This window comes from Dasypus novemcinctus, chromosome 12 (genome assembly GCF_030445035.2).
Source record: "Dasypus novemcinctus isolate mDasNov1 chromosome 12, mDasNov1.1.hap2, whole genome shotgun sequence".
Classification (NCBI taxonomy): Eukaryota; Metazoa; Chordata; class Mammalia; order Cingulata; family Dasypodidae; genus Dasypus; species Dasypus novemcinctus.
Genome location: NC_080684.1, coordinates 84,494,522 through 84,512,932, shown reverse-complemented (window position 1 = coordinate 84,512,932; position 18,411 = coordinate 84,494,522). Strand labels below are relative to the sequence as shown.

Sequence of the window (18,411 nt, the reverse complement as noted above, 5' to 3'; positions counted from 1 at the left end):
GTAGAAAGATCAGGTTTACTGGGGTTGGGAAAGCAGTGTGAAATATAAATGGTAGGTTCCAATATTCACTTTTGAGTTTAACATCCAGGCAGAGGGGGTTTTTGAATAATCGTTTTTCTTGTCATATTCAGTAGTCTCCAAAACTTTCGTTCTTTGGAAAGGATTAGTCAAACTTTTATTGTCTGAAGAATCCACCACTTTCAGGGCACCTTCCCTTCCTACTAGAACATACTGTTTGTTTCAAAAGGTTGCTCTACAAATGAGCATTTGCAGCAAAATGTGTGCTGGCTTGCAAATTATATCTGCCTAGTGCTCAAATGTAATTATCTGTCTGACAAACATTCAGAGAGCAAAACACATAACAACAGAATAATGTATTTTCTAGATTTTAATGTCAGGACCCAGGGCTCCATTTTTTTTTTTTAATACTATGAGAACAAGGTATAGGTACCCTAAGTCTGCATACAACACTGATTTTAAATGATGTAGTAAACTACAATTTGTGTCACAATCTACAATATTACCCTAAGGATTATTGTGAAGTTTCTGAAAATAGTTATTTGACATTAATACTTTATTAAAAATGAAACATGAGCAATCATAAATATCCCATATTTTTCCAGGAAAACAGCATGATTTTCACAATAAACTCTTCCTGTGGTTAATGGATGAAAATGACATATGCTTTCTTTTCAACTGAAAAGCTCACCCAGAAGTTTGGAAGATGGTAATGATGATGATGGCTAATATTTATAGAGCACTTTCTACATGCCAGGAACTGTTCTAAGGAACTTACATGGATCCACTTATTAAAGATACTTAAAGATGTCTGACAACATAAATTATATACCAGTGTTATAAAGAGTATTTTTTAATGGAGAACTAGACAATTTTTCTGAAAATTATTCTCTTTAAAAAATATACTAAAACTCTTCTGGTACAACCAGGGACCAGAAATAATATATGACAGATATTAGAAAAAACACCTTACTACAATAAACTACAAGCAAACATAAATTTTTATCCATGATACTATATTTTTCTTCTGAAAGTAGAAATAAATTTTCAAAAACAATGAACAGGAAAATAATTTTATTTTCTTAACTCTACATGCCAACATTAAATTTTTAAACATATCTGGAAAGTATCCATGTTATTGCCTTATACAATCAAAGATGAAGTTTTCAACACTTTGGTTCTAGTTGTCCAGATATTTTTCATTCTAGCAGCAGTTACCTATATAACTATTGCTATATTATTGTGATTTCCCTGAAAATCACTCTAGATAGAGTCATTAGGAATATTTCAATCATAATTGTATATTTTGATCATATTTCCTAATGTAATCACCAGCAGAAAGACTAATGACATTTTTTTAACAGAACACTCTTTCAGGAGATTTTTACCTAATGTAATTCATGAATCTACTTCTTAAATTATTAAATGTTTTAAAGTTTATAAGCAATTTGGACATTGTTTGATCACATTCATGATATTAGGAAAAAGTTGAAATTTAATAACCATACCCTTGTTTACTTCTTTCAGGCCATTTAGACCATCAGATTCCTGGAAATGAGGTTATGTTAATTAACATTTTGCTTTTTTTTTTAAGCAATTTGAATCTCATACAATCTGTGACACTTATTATTTTAAAAGTTATGAATTCACAGAATCAATTGACTCTTTGGATCATATAAAATTCTAAGGGTCTTTGAATCCAGACCCTCATACAATGTCTGAATCTCCTCAAGCCTTGTCATCACCACCTCTGCCAAAATAAGGACTTACTCACAAGACAACCCATTCCGCTTCCAGACAACTTCATTTTTAGAAAGTTCTTCCCTACTCTGAGCTGAAATCATCTGCCAAACTGCCAACTACCATGGGAACCATCAAAGCCAGCACTGCCCCTGAGAGGATGACCTTACGCAAGTTCATCTCTTGTTGTTGCCCGCCTCTCACCTGGGAAGTCCCAGGTTCAGTTCAGGTGCTTCCTGGAAAAATAAAAGCAAACAACAAGCAAAACAAATGGAACACCAACTCAGGGAAGATGACAGGACACAGTGGTTGACTGCTGGCTTCCCACATATGCCAGCTGAACTTTTCCTGGGTTCAATCCCAGCCCTCAGTACCTCAAAAACAAAACAAACAAACAAACAAAAATCCTCACATCTTTCAGGTGTGTAAAGATTAAATGATACTGTTTATAAAGCTCCTGGTCCAACCCAGGGCCTCCATGAGCAGCAGCCTTTATTCGAAATGGGAAACCCTGAAATGCATAGCTCCCTTTAGAGATACCAAGGCAACTAAGTTTACATTTCTCCAGGCCAAATATCCCATTTCCTTCCAAGTTTCTTTGAACATCATGGTATTGTTTCCCTTGTTCTTCTAATCAGTCCTTTCTGAATGAGTTCATTTTTTAAAGAAAAAGGCCAGCTGCCAATCAAAAAAAGCAACAACAAAAAAATCAAAACATATATTCCTATCACATCAATTGAGATGAAACACCATACCCGTAAGTGTAAGGGCAAGATAATATTTCTCTTTTCTCCATTGTTGACTGAATCTCCTCCCTTCCTTAACTACCTCCAGTTGTCCTTATATTTAGCCCTCTGGCAAGCCAAGCTATGGGGAAGGCAATAGATATGGATACTTTCTGGTTTTACAGTAAGGAGAAGATGGGGGGAGTTGCCCTTCAGATACTAAGATGGATCTGGGAAGTTTCCTTCTTCACTCTGGTAGGAGGTCAGCTCTTCCTCAAAGAGGGTTGCTCCTCTCTGCCCTCTCCATTCCTTCTTCCGTACTTCACAATTCTGGGTGGTGGCCCCATAAGATATCTTCTTTTTGGGACTTGCAAAATTCTCATTGTTGAGTTCTGTCTCCTCAGCTAATTCATCTTGGTCAATAATTCCACATTTCTCCTCAGAGAGATTCTCGGGGTCAGCCCAATCTTGTTTCTCCCCAGAAGCAAAGACTCCATAGAAAATCACGCCACTGTAGTGAACCAAGGCAGCTATGAGGAACACATTCTGCCATTCCTCGCGGGTCTAAACAAGGAAATAAAGCACCAATTAAGGCTTTAACCAAAACCAGAGATTAACACTATGTTCTAGAGGACAAAAGTACCCATCCACCTCTAAGACAATGATCTGCTTCATGTCAGAAGGAGCATCTAGGATCCATAAATGGGTGAACAGAATATGAGTATTTTAAAAATGAAAACTTGGGAGACATCAACAAATATGCATTTTTTTTATTTAAAAATTATGTTTAAAAATAAACAACATGTAAAAACACATGCAGCATCACCTCCAAGATGTTCTATATATAAAAATGGAGTTTCTTCTCGCATAGTAGGCTAAGTTAAATTTGCTTTAGGAACCCACCATTTTAAAGATCAGAAGTCTCCTTGCTTTCCATTAGATGCATATTTGTACCCTTAAAATGGTTATCCTTGACTGCCAATAACTCATTTATAAACTTAATTTCTGTGTAAGATACAATAAATAAAAAATAATTGGAATTTGTGTTAAAAGTTGCCACCTTCCTTTTCTATCAAAAAGGTAGAAAAGTCACTCCACGTCTTCTTCTCCAAGAAGCTAAAAGAATTTATGAAGTCTTATTTGTAGTAAACAATCCAACTAAGAAAACAGTATTGGAGTAAACGTTCTTATTTACAGAAAGTCTTAAAACTTTTCCAATGACAAAGATAAAGGAACCTTGTGAGCCTTGATTGGCTACTGGCTGGATCACGGCTTGTCCTCATTACCCACCCTAGTTCTCATACACAGAGGTTCAGTGACTATTGGAGGCCACACCCTTGTAGGCTCTGAGACGGGTTCTAACGCCTTTCTTATTTCCTTCAGAGCAAGGAAGTATAAGAGCACTAATGATTTTTGGCTAGAATATGCTAAGCAACTAAATGGAAATGGGCTTATAAAGTTTTGCTACTTAGAATTATAAACCGTCTTGAGAAATTCCCTTATCCTCAGTTGATTACTTGAGTTTCTTCTAACAGTCTCTATAGCATTCACCCTCCCCTAAATTTTATTCCTTGGCAGAGGAAACTGTGGTTTCAAATAATAATCAGCCCTGTTGCCGTCATCAAACATTCAACAATAATTTTTAAAATGGAAAGAAAGAAAAAAAAAAGAAGAGTTTCAACCAATGCAGCCAGTGTCAAAGACACACACTCCACCTACTAGCAGGCTGACATGGGTCCCCGAGATTGCAAGTTGTGGGTCCAGCACTTCAGTCCTCTGACCCTGTAGCCCACAATCCCAAAGGTAACCATTACCTTGTGCTTGGTCATTGCACCGACAATGAGCGGGCAGACCATGCCGGAGAGGGTTCCCACTCCGTTTGAGATCCCCATGAGAATGCTGGCATAGCGGGGGGCAATGTCCAGGTGGTTGACATTAAAACCTGTGGCAAAACAAAAATAACAGAATGAATAAATAAATAAATAAACAAATCCTACAACAAAGCCAAAACCTCAAAGTCAAAGTCAAGAACAGAATTCCAGTTACACTTTGGAAAAGGTTTCGCTTCCCCAACTTCCATTCATCTATTTGGCTTCTTCTTGCTTATGACTAAATGGGTACCTCTACCCAGGAGGCTGGGTTGAGAATCATCAGGCTGTGTCCGGACATGGCAGGAAAATGTTCTGTGATTGACCATCATGGGTTCTCCATGGGGAGAATTCCTGTGGTTTGTAGGTTCAGAACCCAAATATGGTGTTTGAGACAATAGTGAACAGCCCTACTGCCTGAACCAGATTTCTTCCAAGTAAACAAACACACAATCACATGTAGTGTGATTAGAAGCAAAGCCTGCCTCATAATGCCCTCCCTACAAGTCCTCTACTCATTCCTGTAAAAACCAATATAAGTAAGTCATGCCTTAGTGTCCACATGGCATGATGGTGAAAATGCTTTTTTTTTTTAAGTAATAAACATTTGCACTAATATTGGCAGAACCTTCTGAAATTTACAAAACACTTCCACATGCCTACTTGATTTGGAGCCTGTAAATCTGTAAACCAAATAAGAGTTGAATTTTATTTCCATCATTTAAGTAATTTTTAGGCCTTTGTTTTGTAATCTGTAATGGGGTAATATTGCAAATTACCTCATAAAGATGCTGTGTTATGAGGCTCAGGAAATATATAAGTGAGCCTTTGCCAAATAGCTAAGCTATACTAACTACTGCTGCTGCTACAATAGCACTGCTCTTAGCAGTCATCTAGCAAAAGAAAATCTCACTGGGAATAGTAAAATAGTAATACATCACCTACACCTCACTGTTAATCTGTTTATCAGTAGGGAAGAGCAAGTGGAATGAATGGGAGAAGAGAGGGCAGAGAGAGGGCGAGGCTATGAAAGAGGAGGCTAAGGGTGCTGGAAACCAACTTTGCCAATATCGCCCAGGATTGCATGTTTGAGTCCGACAGCTGGCAGCTCTGCAGCTTAAGTGAGATGCAAACCTAGACAAAAGATTTAAGTATTTTTACATCTCAGTTTTTTCATCTGTAAACTGAAGATGGTCATTCTTATAAAATTGTTGTAAGAATTAAGTTAAATAATGTATGTTAATTACATGGGACATAGAGGTGAAAAGCAAGAGGTATGCTCTTTACAAGGAGAGGAGGACATCTTATTTGTCTTGTTTTCTCCTTTCTTCCCTGAACTGGCTAAGTGTCTGGCACAGAGTAAGTGCTCAATAAATATTTGATTAATTAATTACCAACTTGAGTTCTTTAAATTATAGCAGGAGGGGGTATAGGTTTTTGTTTTGTTTTAGTTTGCTTTTTAAAACTCTAGTCCAGGCAATGAACCTGAAAATAGGATTGAAAAATTCTTTTATTAATCTGGAATATTGGCCAGTGGTTTTTGCTACCTCCTTTCAAAGTTCTTGAGAAAACCTCTTTTTATTTTATTTTATTTTATTTTATTTTATTTTATTTTATTTTTTTAGATTCAACAATTTTAATACCTTGCTATAAGTATATGTGTGTGAGTATTTTGCTGGACCATGGCACTTTATTAGTAAATACTTTAGCATATGTCTCTTAAAAATAAAGGTATTCTTTTATATTTATAAAATAGCATTATAACAATGAGGAATATGAGGAAAAAATATCTACTAACGAAAACCTCTTTTTAAATAGGCATACCTTCTCTTTCAGAACCAAGTGATAATCAGAATATAAAGCATCTGGTAGATTAATCTTACTGCTGATTTGAACATGATAAATACTTTATTAGAAAAGAACCCAAAGATAAGAAGCAATTAACAGGATTGTCAAGTATTATGCTCTGATACAAAGCTTAGGCCCATGTGCTTATTCAGCTAGACTTGATGTAAGAAAAGCCACTCAGGTTTCTAGCTGCACAATCCTGGCACTCAGGGTGTGGGTGGGGAAATCACAGAGAAACTGCAATATTGATAGATTTTTGCAGCAGATGCAAAAAACAAAAAAATCGCCCATAAATTGGGAGGGTCTGTCTACTCTTCACCAGACATTTCCCAAAGCAGGCATCCTTCATATCTCTTGAACTTGGCCTACCTGGCAATAATCAACTTGCCTGTCTTCTAAATAATCAACTCCTAAACTGTACCAGCCAGTCTTCCTGAGCATCCCCATTTGCTTGCTATAAATTGGCAGACAGCAAATCCTGAGGAATCATTGCCCAGTGGCCACAAGTCTCTCCCATGGTGTTACTGTTGGGTCAGAGAGACCTCTGTTCCAATCCCAGCCACTTACTGTGTAGCCTTGAGCAAATTAAGTCACCTCTCTGAGCCTCAGTTTCCTCATCAGTAAAATGAACAGAGCAATACCCACCTCATCTGGTAACCCCCGGGAGTTAAATGAGCTTGTGCTTGGAAAGTACTGAATAAATGGCAGCTGCTGTGGTTTGAACTATTGGGCTTCTCTCCTCATTGTTCGGTGACTTAATTGGCAATTGGGGGACAGGAAGCAATAGAAACCTGAACATTTCGATATCTCTGGGCACAGGATATGAATCTCTTTTGCATCACAGAGTTATAAAGAAAAGATGTTCCTCAGTATCCTTCTAGAGACAAGTCATGATTGCTCTATCCTTGCTATTCAAAGATGAATCAGCAGCATGGGTATCACAGGGGAGCTTGCTAGAAATGCCGAATCTCAGTCCCCACTTTGGACCTGCTGAATCAGAACCTGCATTTTAACAAGATCCTCAGGTAATTTAAATGCACATTAAAGTTTGAAAAGCCCTGGGCTAGAGTGAATAATATAAGAACAATAACAGAAAATACTTAACTGGTTTGGTCATGCATCTGACCCTGTGCTAAGTGCTTGGAATGCTTCTGTCTCTATTGGAATGTAAGCTCTGAAATATTGTCAGTGCCAAGAACTTTGCCAGGTCAATGGTGTGAGTGGGTGCAAGAATTTTCTCAGTTTATTTTCCCAAAACACCACGCGCTTGTGGTTAATCTCTCCAATCCCTGTACGAGGAAACTGAGACTTAAGAATTTTTAGAACTTAGCAAAATTTTCTTTTATAAATAGTAAGTAGTAAAGTGGGACTCAAACCCAGGTCTATACACCTCCAAATTCAAGTTGTTAGCTGCAAGCTACTTTTAAAGTAGATTTTTAAAAAAATTTAACTATTCATCAGCTCTATTTATTTTGAAAGATCAAGCCCCTATTTTAGAATGACTTAGACCAGAGATTCCATATTTTTCTTTTGCAGGACATTATCATCTGTCTGGTCTCGAAGGCAGCCTGGAAGAGTGGAAAGAGCAGAGGTTTGGAGAACTGTGCTTTAAAACTTCCTTTGCCACTAACTGTGTGAATTTAGGAAATTACTCATTTTTTCTGAGCTTTATGTTCCTTATCAGCAATACAGTGATATTACTATTTGATCCACAGTGTTGTAGGGAAGATGCAATATATGTAAAACATTCCATAACTGACAATTATTATTATTATTATACAATATTTTTTTGAAGGTAGAAAAACAACTGAATTTTACATTTGCATCCAGTTTTACATAGAGAACTTCTGAAGACTTAATGACAGCTCTCTGGCCTCTCACACACAGTAGTCTGGCTTCTACTCCTGTAAAATGGGGAACCTAAGAGCACCAATAACCCCTGGGGTAGTTGTAAGAATTACAAGGGTCAGTACAAAGAGAGGGCTTTGAACAGGTCCTGACACACAGTCCACGCTTGATAAACATTATTATTACCACTATTATTATTATTATTGCTACTACTACTATTGCCTGCTCTCCCCTGCTCAGCAAGTCACTTCGCCTCTCTGGACCTCCGTGCCCTTGCTTGGGATGAAGGCAACGGAATAGGCGAAAGCTAGAGAAGCCTTCCATTCTTAAAAACTTCCGTTTCTATGACTAAATACATGGAGCTAAAAATCAGCAGTTGTCTAGTAGGGGCGGAGGATTGAAAAGATCACAAGAGCCTCCATTAGGTAGGGTGACCTGCTGACAAGGTACTAAAGTGCCATCTGACCCAGGACTTGGGCTTGGCCCCTGCCCTCCGCCTCAGGGGCATCGCCCACACTTCGCATCTTTTTTTGTGATGAGAAAATAGGGACAATTCCACCTTGGCCAGGTCCCTAAGCCCCTTCTCAGTGATTTTTACAAAGTCACCCCCAGCAGATAGAATTCTCTGGTCAGTGGCCCAGCTCCTTGGGGATGGCCGGGCAACTGAAAAAAGGGCTACAATGCCCTTGCCCTTCCTTCCTCCCAAGACTTGCTGAATCTGTGGACAAGATTTGGAAGCACAAAGGACACTTTACCTGAAATAGCAAAGCCGCTAAATCCGACTGCAAGCACAAGAAAGGAGATAGCCACCCCTTTGGTATGGGAAAAGCCAACTACCAGGAGTAAGGTTGCCTCCATGCCAAAACCTGCAAATGGAAACAGCAGGGAAAATGTCATTTTCATGTCAGCCTCATTTATCATAAGAATTTATTTACTCATATTTCCCCAGGCCTAAGTTTTCAGGGCATAAATTCTGGCACAGTGCTTACAATAACACCCATGTTATGCTCACATAACCCAGGCATTTGGTGAACCTTCTAATCTTATCCTGGTACAACACCTAATGGTCCCAGTACAGACCAGTGACACTCCTGAGGTGAGGGGTGCTTATTATCAGGTGCTTTCATTGGTAGTTAGCCCTGCCATTTCTAAATATTAAAGCTTTCCTGTAGACTTTGAACGACTCCCCTTTGACCACCTACGTTATGACTTTTCACACCAAAATGAAATGAGGAGACTAATAATAACTACAGAGTGACTTGAAAGCTGTATGTAGTGAATATCTGACACAAAACGCAACATCTTGCGGCTTATAAAGCACAAAGGTAAAATGCTTCTCTTTCAGAAGTTTTCCAACTCTTGGGTCTCTTTATAAAATCCCTGAGCTATTTTCTCAGAAAAGTCAGCAGGACAAAAGTACTTTCTGTTACTTTCTTTCAGGAAAAGTGAGTCCAATACAATGAAAAAGGATGAGGAAATTATGAAGTTCCTTCTCACCAAACAAGCCCAGCAAACAGCAGACAGAAAGATGATGCAATCCTTTTCTGCTCTCTCTAACTCTTCCTCCTTGGATCCATTCTCCATAGTACTCTCTTTCCAAACCACAAATCTATCAGTTGCTCTTTTGGCTTAAAACTTTTGTCAAGGGTCCCACATCATCAAGACAGAATTATACAGTAAGTGTCTCCTGCTTTTCCAAGTTCATTGCCTGCCATGCCCTCACCTCCCTGCCCACAGCCCATCCTATACATATAATCCTCTATGTCACAGTCACATGGATCTATTAGCTATTTTCAAATCATGCAACACTGTTTCATGCCTGTACATATTTTCATGCTGGACCTTTGTCTGGGATACTCTTCTCCCACCACCTTCTCTTTTTCTGGAAAGATCTTACCATTCTTCAAAGTCTCGCTCAAATACTGCTTCCTGTAGGAAGCTTCCCTTACAACCCTCCTCCCTGCCACCAGTGACGGTAGCATCTCCTTTTTCTTATTTATTTTCTAGAACTTTTCAACTTGTCTCACAACTTTTTATTTGTGCTTTTGCCTCCCCTACAAACTCTATTATCCTGGGAAAGTACCATGCATCTAGCACAGAACTTAGCTAGCATGTAGTAGGCTCTTAATAAATGACACTTAGTGAATTAATGCAAAGGGAAGAATATGGGACCCAGACTGAAGGCAAATGGGTTGAAGTACACACTAAAGCACTTATTGTAAGACCTCGGTTAAGTTGCTCTACTGTTTAAGCCCATAGCCTCAAAATTAACAGGGCAAGCATTAAAAATTATTTTACATGGTCATCATGAGGATCAAAGGAAATTATGGAAGCAGCAGTGATTTTTAAACTGCAGGATTTTATTCCATTGCTACTTGTTATTAATTTCATTTCAACATTTTATATTATACATTGGGGAAATTTGCTAGTGATTTGCATACTAACTAGATGTGTTTTAGAAGTGGCCTATCTTACTAATGACTATGCTTGTTAGCCTATATGCCTGAAATAAGAACAAGGTCTAGAGCAGCACTGTGCCTAGGAGTTTCCTCCTGACAGCCTTCATGTTACTCAAATGTGGCCAGTCTCAAAGCCAAACTCAGCATGTAAATGCAATGCCTTCCCCCCAGCATGGGACATGACACCCGGGGATGAGCCTCCCTGGCACCGAGGGATCACTGCCAAGTACCAACTGATGATGCAACTAGAAAATGACTTTGAATTAAAGGTTCAATGCGGACCAGCAGAATATTCCTGTCTACATATAATAACAGGAGTTAAAAATGCTGTTTGACCTAAATTAAGGGGGAAATGGAAAGGACAAATGAGTTTATATGGCTATGAGTCTCTAAAAAAGAGTCTGGAGGATGTCAGAAGGATGCCCTTAAGCACACCTGAGCAGAGTCTCAGAGACAGATAAAGTATATACAACCCCAGGTATTGGTTCTTTTGAGGGCTAAAGAGACCCACAGGTTCTATGGTCATGGCAGATGGGGTTCATTGCCATGTCAGTTGGCCCTTCTTTGGAGCTGGTGTTTCTGTGTGATGGAGCTGGACACAGATGGGATCTCTTTTCACAAGGCTTTCATGCTACTTTACTGGAATTGTAGTTGGTGCTGGGGTTTAAGATATATCTAGGAGATTTGAATCTCTGGACTGACAATATGATAGCCAGGCCCAGAGCCTCAACAGACTTCAACTCCTACACTCTGATTTATTGGACTTACCCCACTCAACTAACATGGAGTTGAAGATTGTCAACCACCACACCATGGAGCCTAGAGTGCCTACAACTGAAAGCAGGAGGATTGCATCAAGTATCAATGTGGAATCTAAGCCTCCTCTTAACATAGATGTGCAATGGACACAACCAATCCAAGGTCCACAGAGAAAATGTGGCATTGGTGTGGGAAAAGTGGCCATGATGGCTGATGGGTGCAGGGAATGGGAGGAAGAGATGAGATGTGGAGGCGTTTTCGGGACTTGGAGTTGTCCTGGGTGGTGCTTCAGGGACAATTACCGGACATTGTAGATCCTCCCAGGGCCCACTGGATGGAACGTGGGAGAGTATGGGCTATGATGTGGACCATTGACCATGAGGTGCAGCGATGCCCAGAGATATACTTGCCAAATGCAATGGATATGTCATGATGATGGGAGAGAGTGTTGCTGGGGGCGGGGGGGGAGTGGTGGGGTGGGGGTGGTGGGGTTGAATGGGACCTCATATTTTTTGAATGTAATATTTTTACAAAATGAATTTAAAAATTGAAAAAAAAAAAAAAGAAGTGGCCTATCTTAAATAAAAAGGTAACTAACTGAAATCTCTCTCTATCTCTCTCTTTGGTAATACTCTCAACAAAGGTTGTACCAAAAAGTCAATTCCCCCAAACTATTATGTTCTGGTGAATCTCAGACATGGGGAAAATGCATTTTTTTGTGCTCTTATTCCTCCATGTTCAGAAACAAGATTTCTTCAACAAGTCATTCCCAGATGAAGACATTCTATGAAGAATAAAATTTACAGATGGAAAGAAATTGTAATTCTTGTACATTCTTGGTGGATTATAAAATGGTGCAGCCCTGGAAATTAGTTTGACATTTTCTCAGGAAATTGAACATAGAATTGACATATGACTTGGAAATCCCACTGCTTGGTATAAACACCAAAAAATTGAAATCAGGGACTTGTACAGATATTTTATACCAATGTTCATAGCAGCTTTAGTCACAATAGCCAACAAGTGGCAGTAACCCAAGGGTCCATGAACAGATAATTGAGTAAACAAAATGTGGTATATATACACAATGGAATATATTATTCTGCCATCAAAAAAGGAATAAAGTTCTATACAGCTACAACATGGATGAAACTTGAAGACATCATGCTGAGTGAAATAAGCCAATCTCAAAAATACAAATATTAAATGACCTTACTTATAAGAAACGTCCAGAATAAGGAAATTCATAGATAGAATACAATAAATTACCGGGGCCTTGGTGATAAGGGTAAGAGGCAGTTTTTGTGTATTGGGTAGAGGTACTGCTTGAGGTAATGAAAAGTTGGGGTAATGGATGTGGTGATAGTAACACAATATTGTGACTGTAATTAATACCATTGAATTGAATGCGGTTAAAGTGGGAAATTTTCAGTTGCGTATATGTTACTATAAAATTTTTTTTTAAAACGTCAACTCATATAACTGTTAAAATGTGCATGTAAATGACAAGGTCAAATGGAATTATTTCATAAATAGTTAAAAAAGAAAAAAACTTACAAATGATACATCATTTTATATTGAAAAAAAAGAGCCTATATAGTCAGCAGATTTGCAAAGAAAGAAAAAATATTTAAGGGCTAAAATGATCCCTATCTACAGTTAAAATGCTAAAAAGAGAACTGTAGGTTTCAGGAAAATAAGGATAAAATTTTAACCTCAGGCATAACCAAGAGATCCTTAAAATTGAACTATTCAGTTTCAACAAGAGAACCAGAATCAGGATTTAAAGCCCTGAGAAAATTTTCATTTCATATTAAAACAATCTGAGGTTCACCCAGACAACCGATTCAGTCAGATCTGATTTTTTTTAACTGTCACACTTTATAAGAACTATAGAAGGTAGCACAAGAATTTGAGGATTTCTGTCTTTGAGAATGTTGGAAATTATGATTCAGCATGAACTAGAACAGAACGTATGTCTTAAGGTGATCTGTTTCTTTCAAATGATTTTAGCAGCACATATTCCTAACCTATGGAAAGAAAAAAAGGTGACAGATTCTGAGATATGCGTGATCCTTCTCAAATGAGAAATGTCCTCTATAATTCTTTTTAGGAAACATGAAACAAACTAAAATTCTCTCTAAGGTCATGTTTAAGTGCCTCATCACATCCAAATCAATCTGGATTATTCAGTGATGGGATGAAACTGTTTTCATATATTTATCTCTAGTCTAACATTTATTTAAGCAGGCAAAGGGGATAACTGTAGTCTTTCTTTTTAAATAAAAAAATTTCCATGTAGAACTCACTGGTTCTGCTATATAAAAATGATATGAGAGGGGAAAAAAATTTTTTAGATGACTTGAAGACATGTGAAGAGATATTAAAAGAAGCTCCAAAATGTATTCAACATATGCAGTGAATGTGCCACAATGATGAAAGAGGTTGTTGATATGGGAGGAGTGAGGGGTATGCAGTGTGGGGTATATGGGAACCTCTTATATTTTTTAATGTAACATTTTTTGTGATCTATGTTTTTTTTTTAAAGACAATTAAAAAAATAAAATAAAAAAAGAAGATGGAAGAGAGGCTGGGGAGATTCCATACATGCATTCTAGTATCTGTAGAAAAAAGAATTTACTCTCAAGAGGTACTTTGTTAACACTTAAAAATCTTTTGAGTTATCAGCACTACCACCCAAGGCCATCACTATCAATGACAGAGAAACCACAGCAGCGGTGACTGGGGCAGAATTAAATATGAACAAGACATTCCCACCATGTATGTTCAGTGTCTTCAAGGCATCTGGCTTTAGAAGAGATTGTACAAGTAGAGTTTAAGCCCAAAACTTTCTTTCAAATTCTAAGTTTAGAGGATGCATATTTTTGGAATGGAACTGTGATTGAATAGTAGATATTTAATGGTGCCTCCATTAAAAAAAGTTCTGTATTGTCTGTGTCTTGAACAGATGAGAAGACAAAGGCACTGTTTGTTAACAATTTTCTATAAACTGAACACCATGCTAGGTGAATTTTATACATTGTCTCACTTAACCCTTGTAAAAATCATCTGAGGTAAATATTATTAACCAAATTTTAAAGATAAGAAAATTTAGGCTCAGAGAATTTAAACATTCACCGACCTCTCTCCACTTCCATTGCCACTGCTTTACTTAGCTCAAGCCACCATCTTCTCTTGCCAGGATGCTGAAATTGCTTCCCAACTGCTCTCTCCTCTTTTATTCCCATGGCCTATGTATTAGTCAGCCAAAGAGGTGCTGATGCAAAGAACCAGAAATCTGTTGGCTTTTATAAAGCATATTTATTTGGGGTAAAAGCTTACAGTTACAAGGCCCAAAAGAGTCTAACTCAAGCTTACTTTTCCAACCAAAGTCTGTTGCCACATGTTGAAGAAAGATGGCAGGCAATGTCTGCATGGGTTCAGCCTTCCTCTCTTTCTCTTAAGGCTCCATGGGCCTAGGTTCTTCCAATCTCAGGTATAGGCTAGAGGGCTTGTTTCTTTCTGGGTTTTCTTAGCCACTCAGGGCTCTGGTCTCAGCAACTGCAAACTATCAGGCGAATAGCTTATCCTTCTCTGGGGCCCCAGGATCAAGTTCTCTCTGCCATGTCTATGGAGCTCCCTCTATTTCCGTGTATCTTTTTTTATGTTCTCCTTGAGTGAGTGTCTGTTTATATAGCCTACTAAGGGGGTGGGGACTCAACTCTGCATGTCCTAATGAAGTGGTCGAATCAAAGTCCTAATCTTAACATAGTAAGTAAATGTAAAGCCTTTGAATTTAAATCAATCAAAGGGTATCATGCCCAGAGGAACAGACCAGCTTACAAACATAATGAATACCTCTTTTTGGAATTCATAAATAATAGCAAACTGTCACACTCTACCCTCTGATTTCCAAAAAGACATTACAATATTCAAAAAACCTTATTTCAGTAGCAATGCTAAGTACAAAATTATATCACAATCAGTTTATCGAAGTACAGTTTGTCTTAGGGCAAAGTCCCCTCTGGCTGTAGACCTGTGAAACCCACAGAAAATTCATCAGTTTTCAATATACAAAGGAACAGACAAAGAAAAGCATTTGCATTACTATAAGGAGAATTCAGGAAGTAAAATGAGCCACTGGTCCCCTACAGTTCCAAAAACCTGCAGGACATACTTCATTAGATTTCAAAGATGGGGAGTCATTCTCAAGATGATGGTTTCTTCTTATCCTTGGGTCTCATGGGGACCCACCCTTTCCACAGGTGATTTTCTTGGTTCCACCTTCATCAAGCTCTGGGTGACAACCCAGATCTAACTTCACTCTCCAAGAATGTTGCAGTGTACACTTCACCCAATCTCAGGGATAGAGTTTCAACCCTTAGTAGAGTGAAGTGGGGGAAACATTCTTCCTAATCTCTTGTGTACAGGCTCAACCCTCTCAGAACAATGAGTTGGCAATCTGGCCTTCCCTAATCTCTGGGGACAGGCCCACCCCTCTCAGACATATAAAGTATCAACCTCACTCTCCCCAACCCTTGGGGAGTGTGTTCCACCCTCTCTGTATCCTGGGACAGCAAAAACTCTCCCTGAAGAGTGGACTAGAACATCTATCCTCTTCAACTGCTGGGACAAACTCACCCTCTTTGTACACATAGGTGGGGTCCTCTCTTGACCCAAAGAGATGTCTAAATTCCAGACCTCAGCTTCCATGGTTTTCCTCTTAAAGTTGTTTTCCCTTTCATCTCTCCCCTCCATGTCCCTTATAGTCCAGGCTGACAATGGTTTTGTTCATACAGTTCTCTCAAAAAGCTTGTTGGTTTAGCATGCCAGAAACAGGGGTCCAAACCACTGGACAGTAAAACTTCACAAGTCTTTCCTAGGTAGCTGCATTTTCAATCCTGACTTACAAGTTCCAAGTTTAGCTAATCCTCAAATGGTTCACGATCATCTGGGGGCTTGATTTCCAGAGGCTTGGAATTTCTGGAATCAATTTCTGTTTTCTTTGTGCCCAACAGTTTAATTCAGTTATCAGCTTATCTCTTTCCTTTAGCAGTTTTCTCTAAGCTGCAAGGAGAAGCCAGGCTGCATTTTTCACATTTAGTTTGGAAATCTCCTTGGCTAAATGTTTTCAAATTCTTGTAGTTTTCTAATTCTGCTTTCCATAAAACATCAGGAGTCAATATTGCTAATATCTCTATGACTTGAAAACATGGCTAACCCTTCCTCCAGTTTCCAATAATAGTTTCATCATTCACTTCTAAGGCCTCATCAAAAGTCTCTTCAGTGTCCATATTCCTACCAACAGTCTCTTCAAAGCAATCTAGGCCTTTTCAATCCAGCGTCTCACAATTCCTCCAAAAAATACCTCTTACCCATTTATAAAGCCATTCCAGCATTTTGGTAATTGCAAAAGCACCACCCCACTCCTGTTACCAAATTCTATATTCCATTTTCCAGATTTGAAAACATTAATCAGATCATGTCACTTCCCTGCTTTCAACCCACCATGTGCATCACAATGCACTTCAGATAAAGCATAAACCCTGTGCCATGCCTGCTCGGTCTCCTATCATCTTGTCTAGCTGAGCATAATAATCTCATCTCTCATAAACTCTCCACCACATTTACTAGGGTCCCAGAAATCAGACCTTCCTTTCTTCTGTTCTCAAACATGCCACATTCAAGCCTAACTCAGGGCCATTGCATATGTTATCCTCTCTCACTAAAATATTTTCCTCCCAAGGTGTAATAAGACTGTACATAATGAATCATTATCCAAGTGATATTGACAGTACTGGAGGCTGACATGGAATTAATAAAACACATTTTTTTAAGTGAACATGGAAGGATGTGTAGTGAAACTTTGGGCAAGAGGTGAAGGTGAGCAGAACTCACAGTTAAGGGAAAGGAAGTGAGCAAAGTCAGAGACAGAAGTGTCCAGGGCCTGATGTGGAGGTCTGTTTAGCAGGAATAATTTGATAGAGAAGTGAGACATTGACTACAGTATTAGTTTCCAGTTGCTGCTGCAAGAAATTACCACAAACTTAGTGGTTTAAAGCCATGCACATTTGCTGTTGTAACTTCCTGGGAGTAAGAAGTCTAAATGGGTCTTAGCAGGCTAACATCAAGATGTCAGCAGAGCTGCATTCAGTCTGGAAGTGCTGGAAGAGAATCCATTCCTTGCCTTTTCCAGCTTGTGGCCACCTCACTCTGACCTCTGCTTTCACAGTCACATCTCCTTTTTTGACTCTCACCTTCCTGTCTGCCTCTTATAAGGACCTGTGTGATTTCACACAGGGTCTGACAAATATTCCAGGGTAATGTCTCCATGTCAAGATTAATAATTTAATCACAGCTGCAAAGTCTCTTTTGCCATGTAAGGCAATATTCCCAGGTTTAGGGAATTAGGATCTTTGGAGGGCTGTTATTTTGGCTTGCACCATCACCTTGGGGAGGACCGTGAATATGATGTCCTAGACATGAAGCCTCAAGCCAAAGGCAGGTCCAAACCTTCCCACCTGGCACGAGCAGTTAAACTGCTGTTAGAGTAGATGCTGACTGTTCCCAATCTCCCTGGTCAGACTCTATTCACTGGATGTTGGGGGACAGATCAGGCTGAGCCCTCATCTTCCTTATATTCTTCACTTCTAAATGGCCTACTAATCTGGAGTCAGAGTATACCTACTGCCTCCTTTTCAATTTAATATCCCATCTGTGGCCTCTTGACTATAGATGGCGCTATCCCCTTTCTCCCACCCCACCTGTCTAGCTTCCTGTCCCTAGAGAGGTAGCAGCCAAGAGTAACTAAGCACATTGACAATGGGCTTAGACAGATCTGGGACCTCCGCAAGTTTCTCTATTTTACCTGCTACCTCATTGAAAATTGCATACTATAGTAGTACCTGCTCCACAAGGCAGCTATGAGGATTAATTAAGATAATGTATGTAAAGGGCCTAGCTTAGTGTCTGGCCGAGAAAGCAATCATTAAATGCTAATTTTAAAAACAAGAAAGTGGAGAGGTTTTTAAAAAGAGGTAAACTGTCATGAAAGTTGTAGGGATTCAAGATTACCTTCACCAACTCCTGTTGGGATATCACCCAACTTTCCTTTTGTCTTTGCAAAATCAGGACATAAACAGGGAA

General features: G+C 38.9%; 1 protein-coding gene across 1 annotated transcript in view; it reads right to left on the bottom strand.

Annotated features, from left to right (window-relative positions):
• Positions 1-373: 373 nt before the first annotated feature.
• SLC17A8 (solute carrier family 17 member 8) overlaps positions 374-18,411 on the bottom strand; it is a 56,476-nt gene continuing 38,438 nt past the window's right edge. Inside the window, exons 10-12 of the mRNA XM_004469218.5 lie at positions 8,803-8,913; positions 4,298-4,425; positions 374-3,047 (exon numbers count right to left, since the gene is read on the bottom strand). Coding sequence (XP_004469275.1) covers positions 2,703-3,047; positions 4,298-4,425; positions 8,803-8,913 — 584 coding nt within the window. The 3' untranslated portion in view covers positions 374-2,702. The remainder of the gene's footprint in view (positions 3,048-4,297; positions 4,426-8,802; positions 8,914-18,411) is intronic.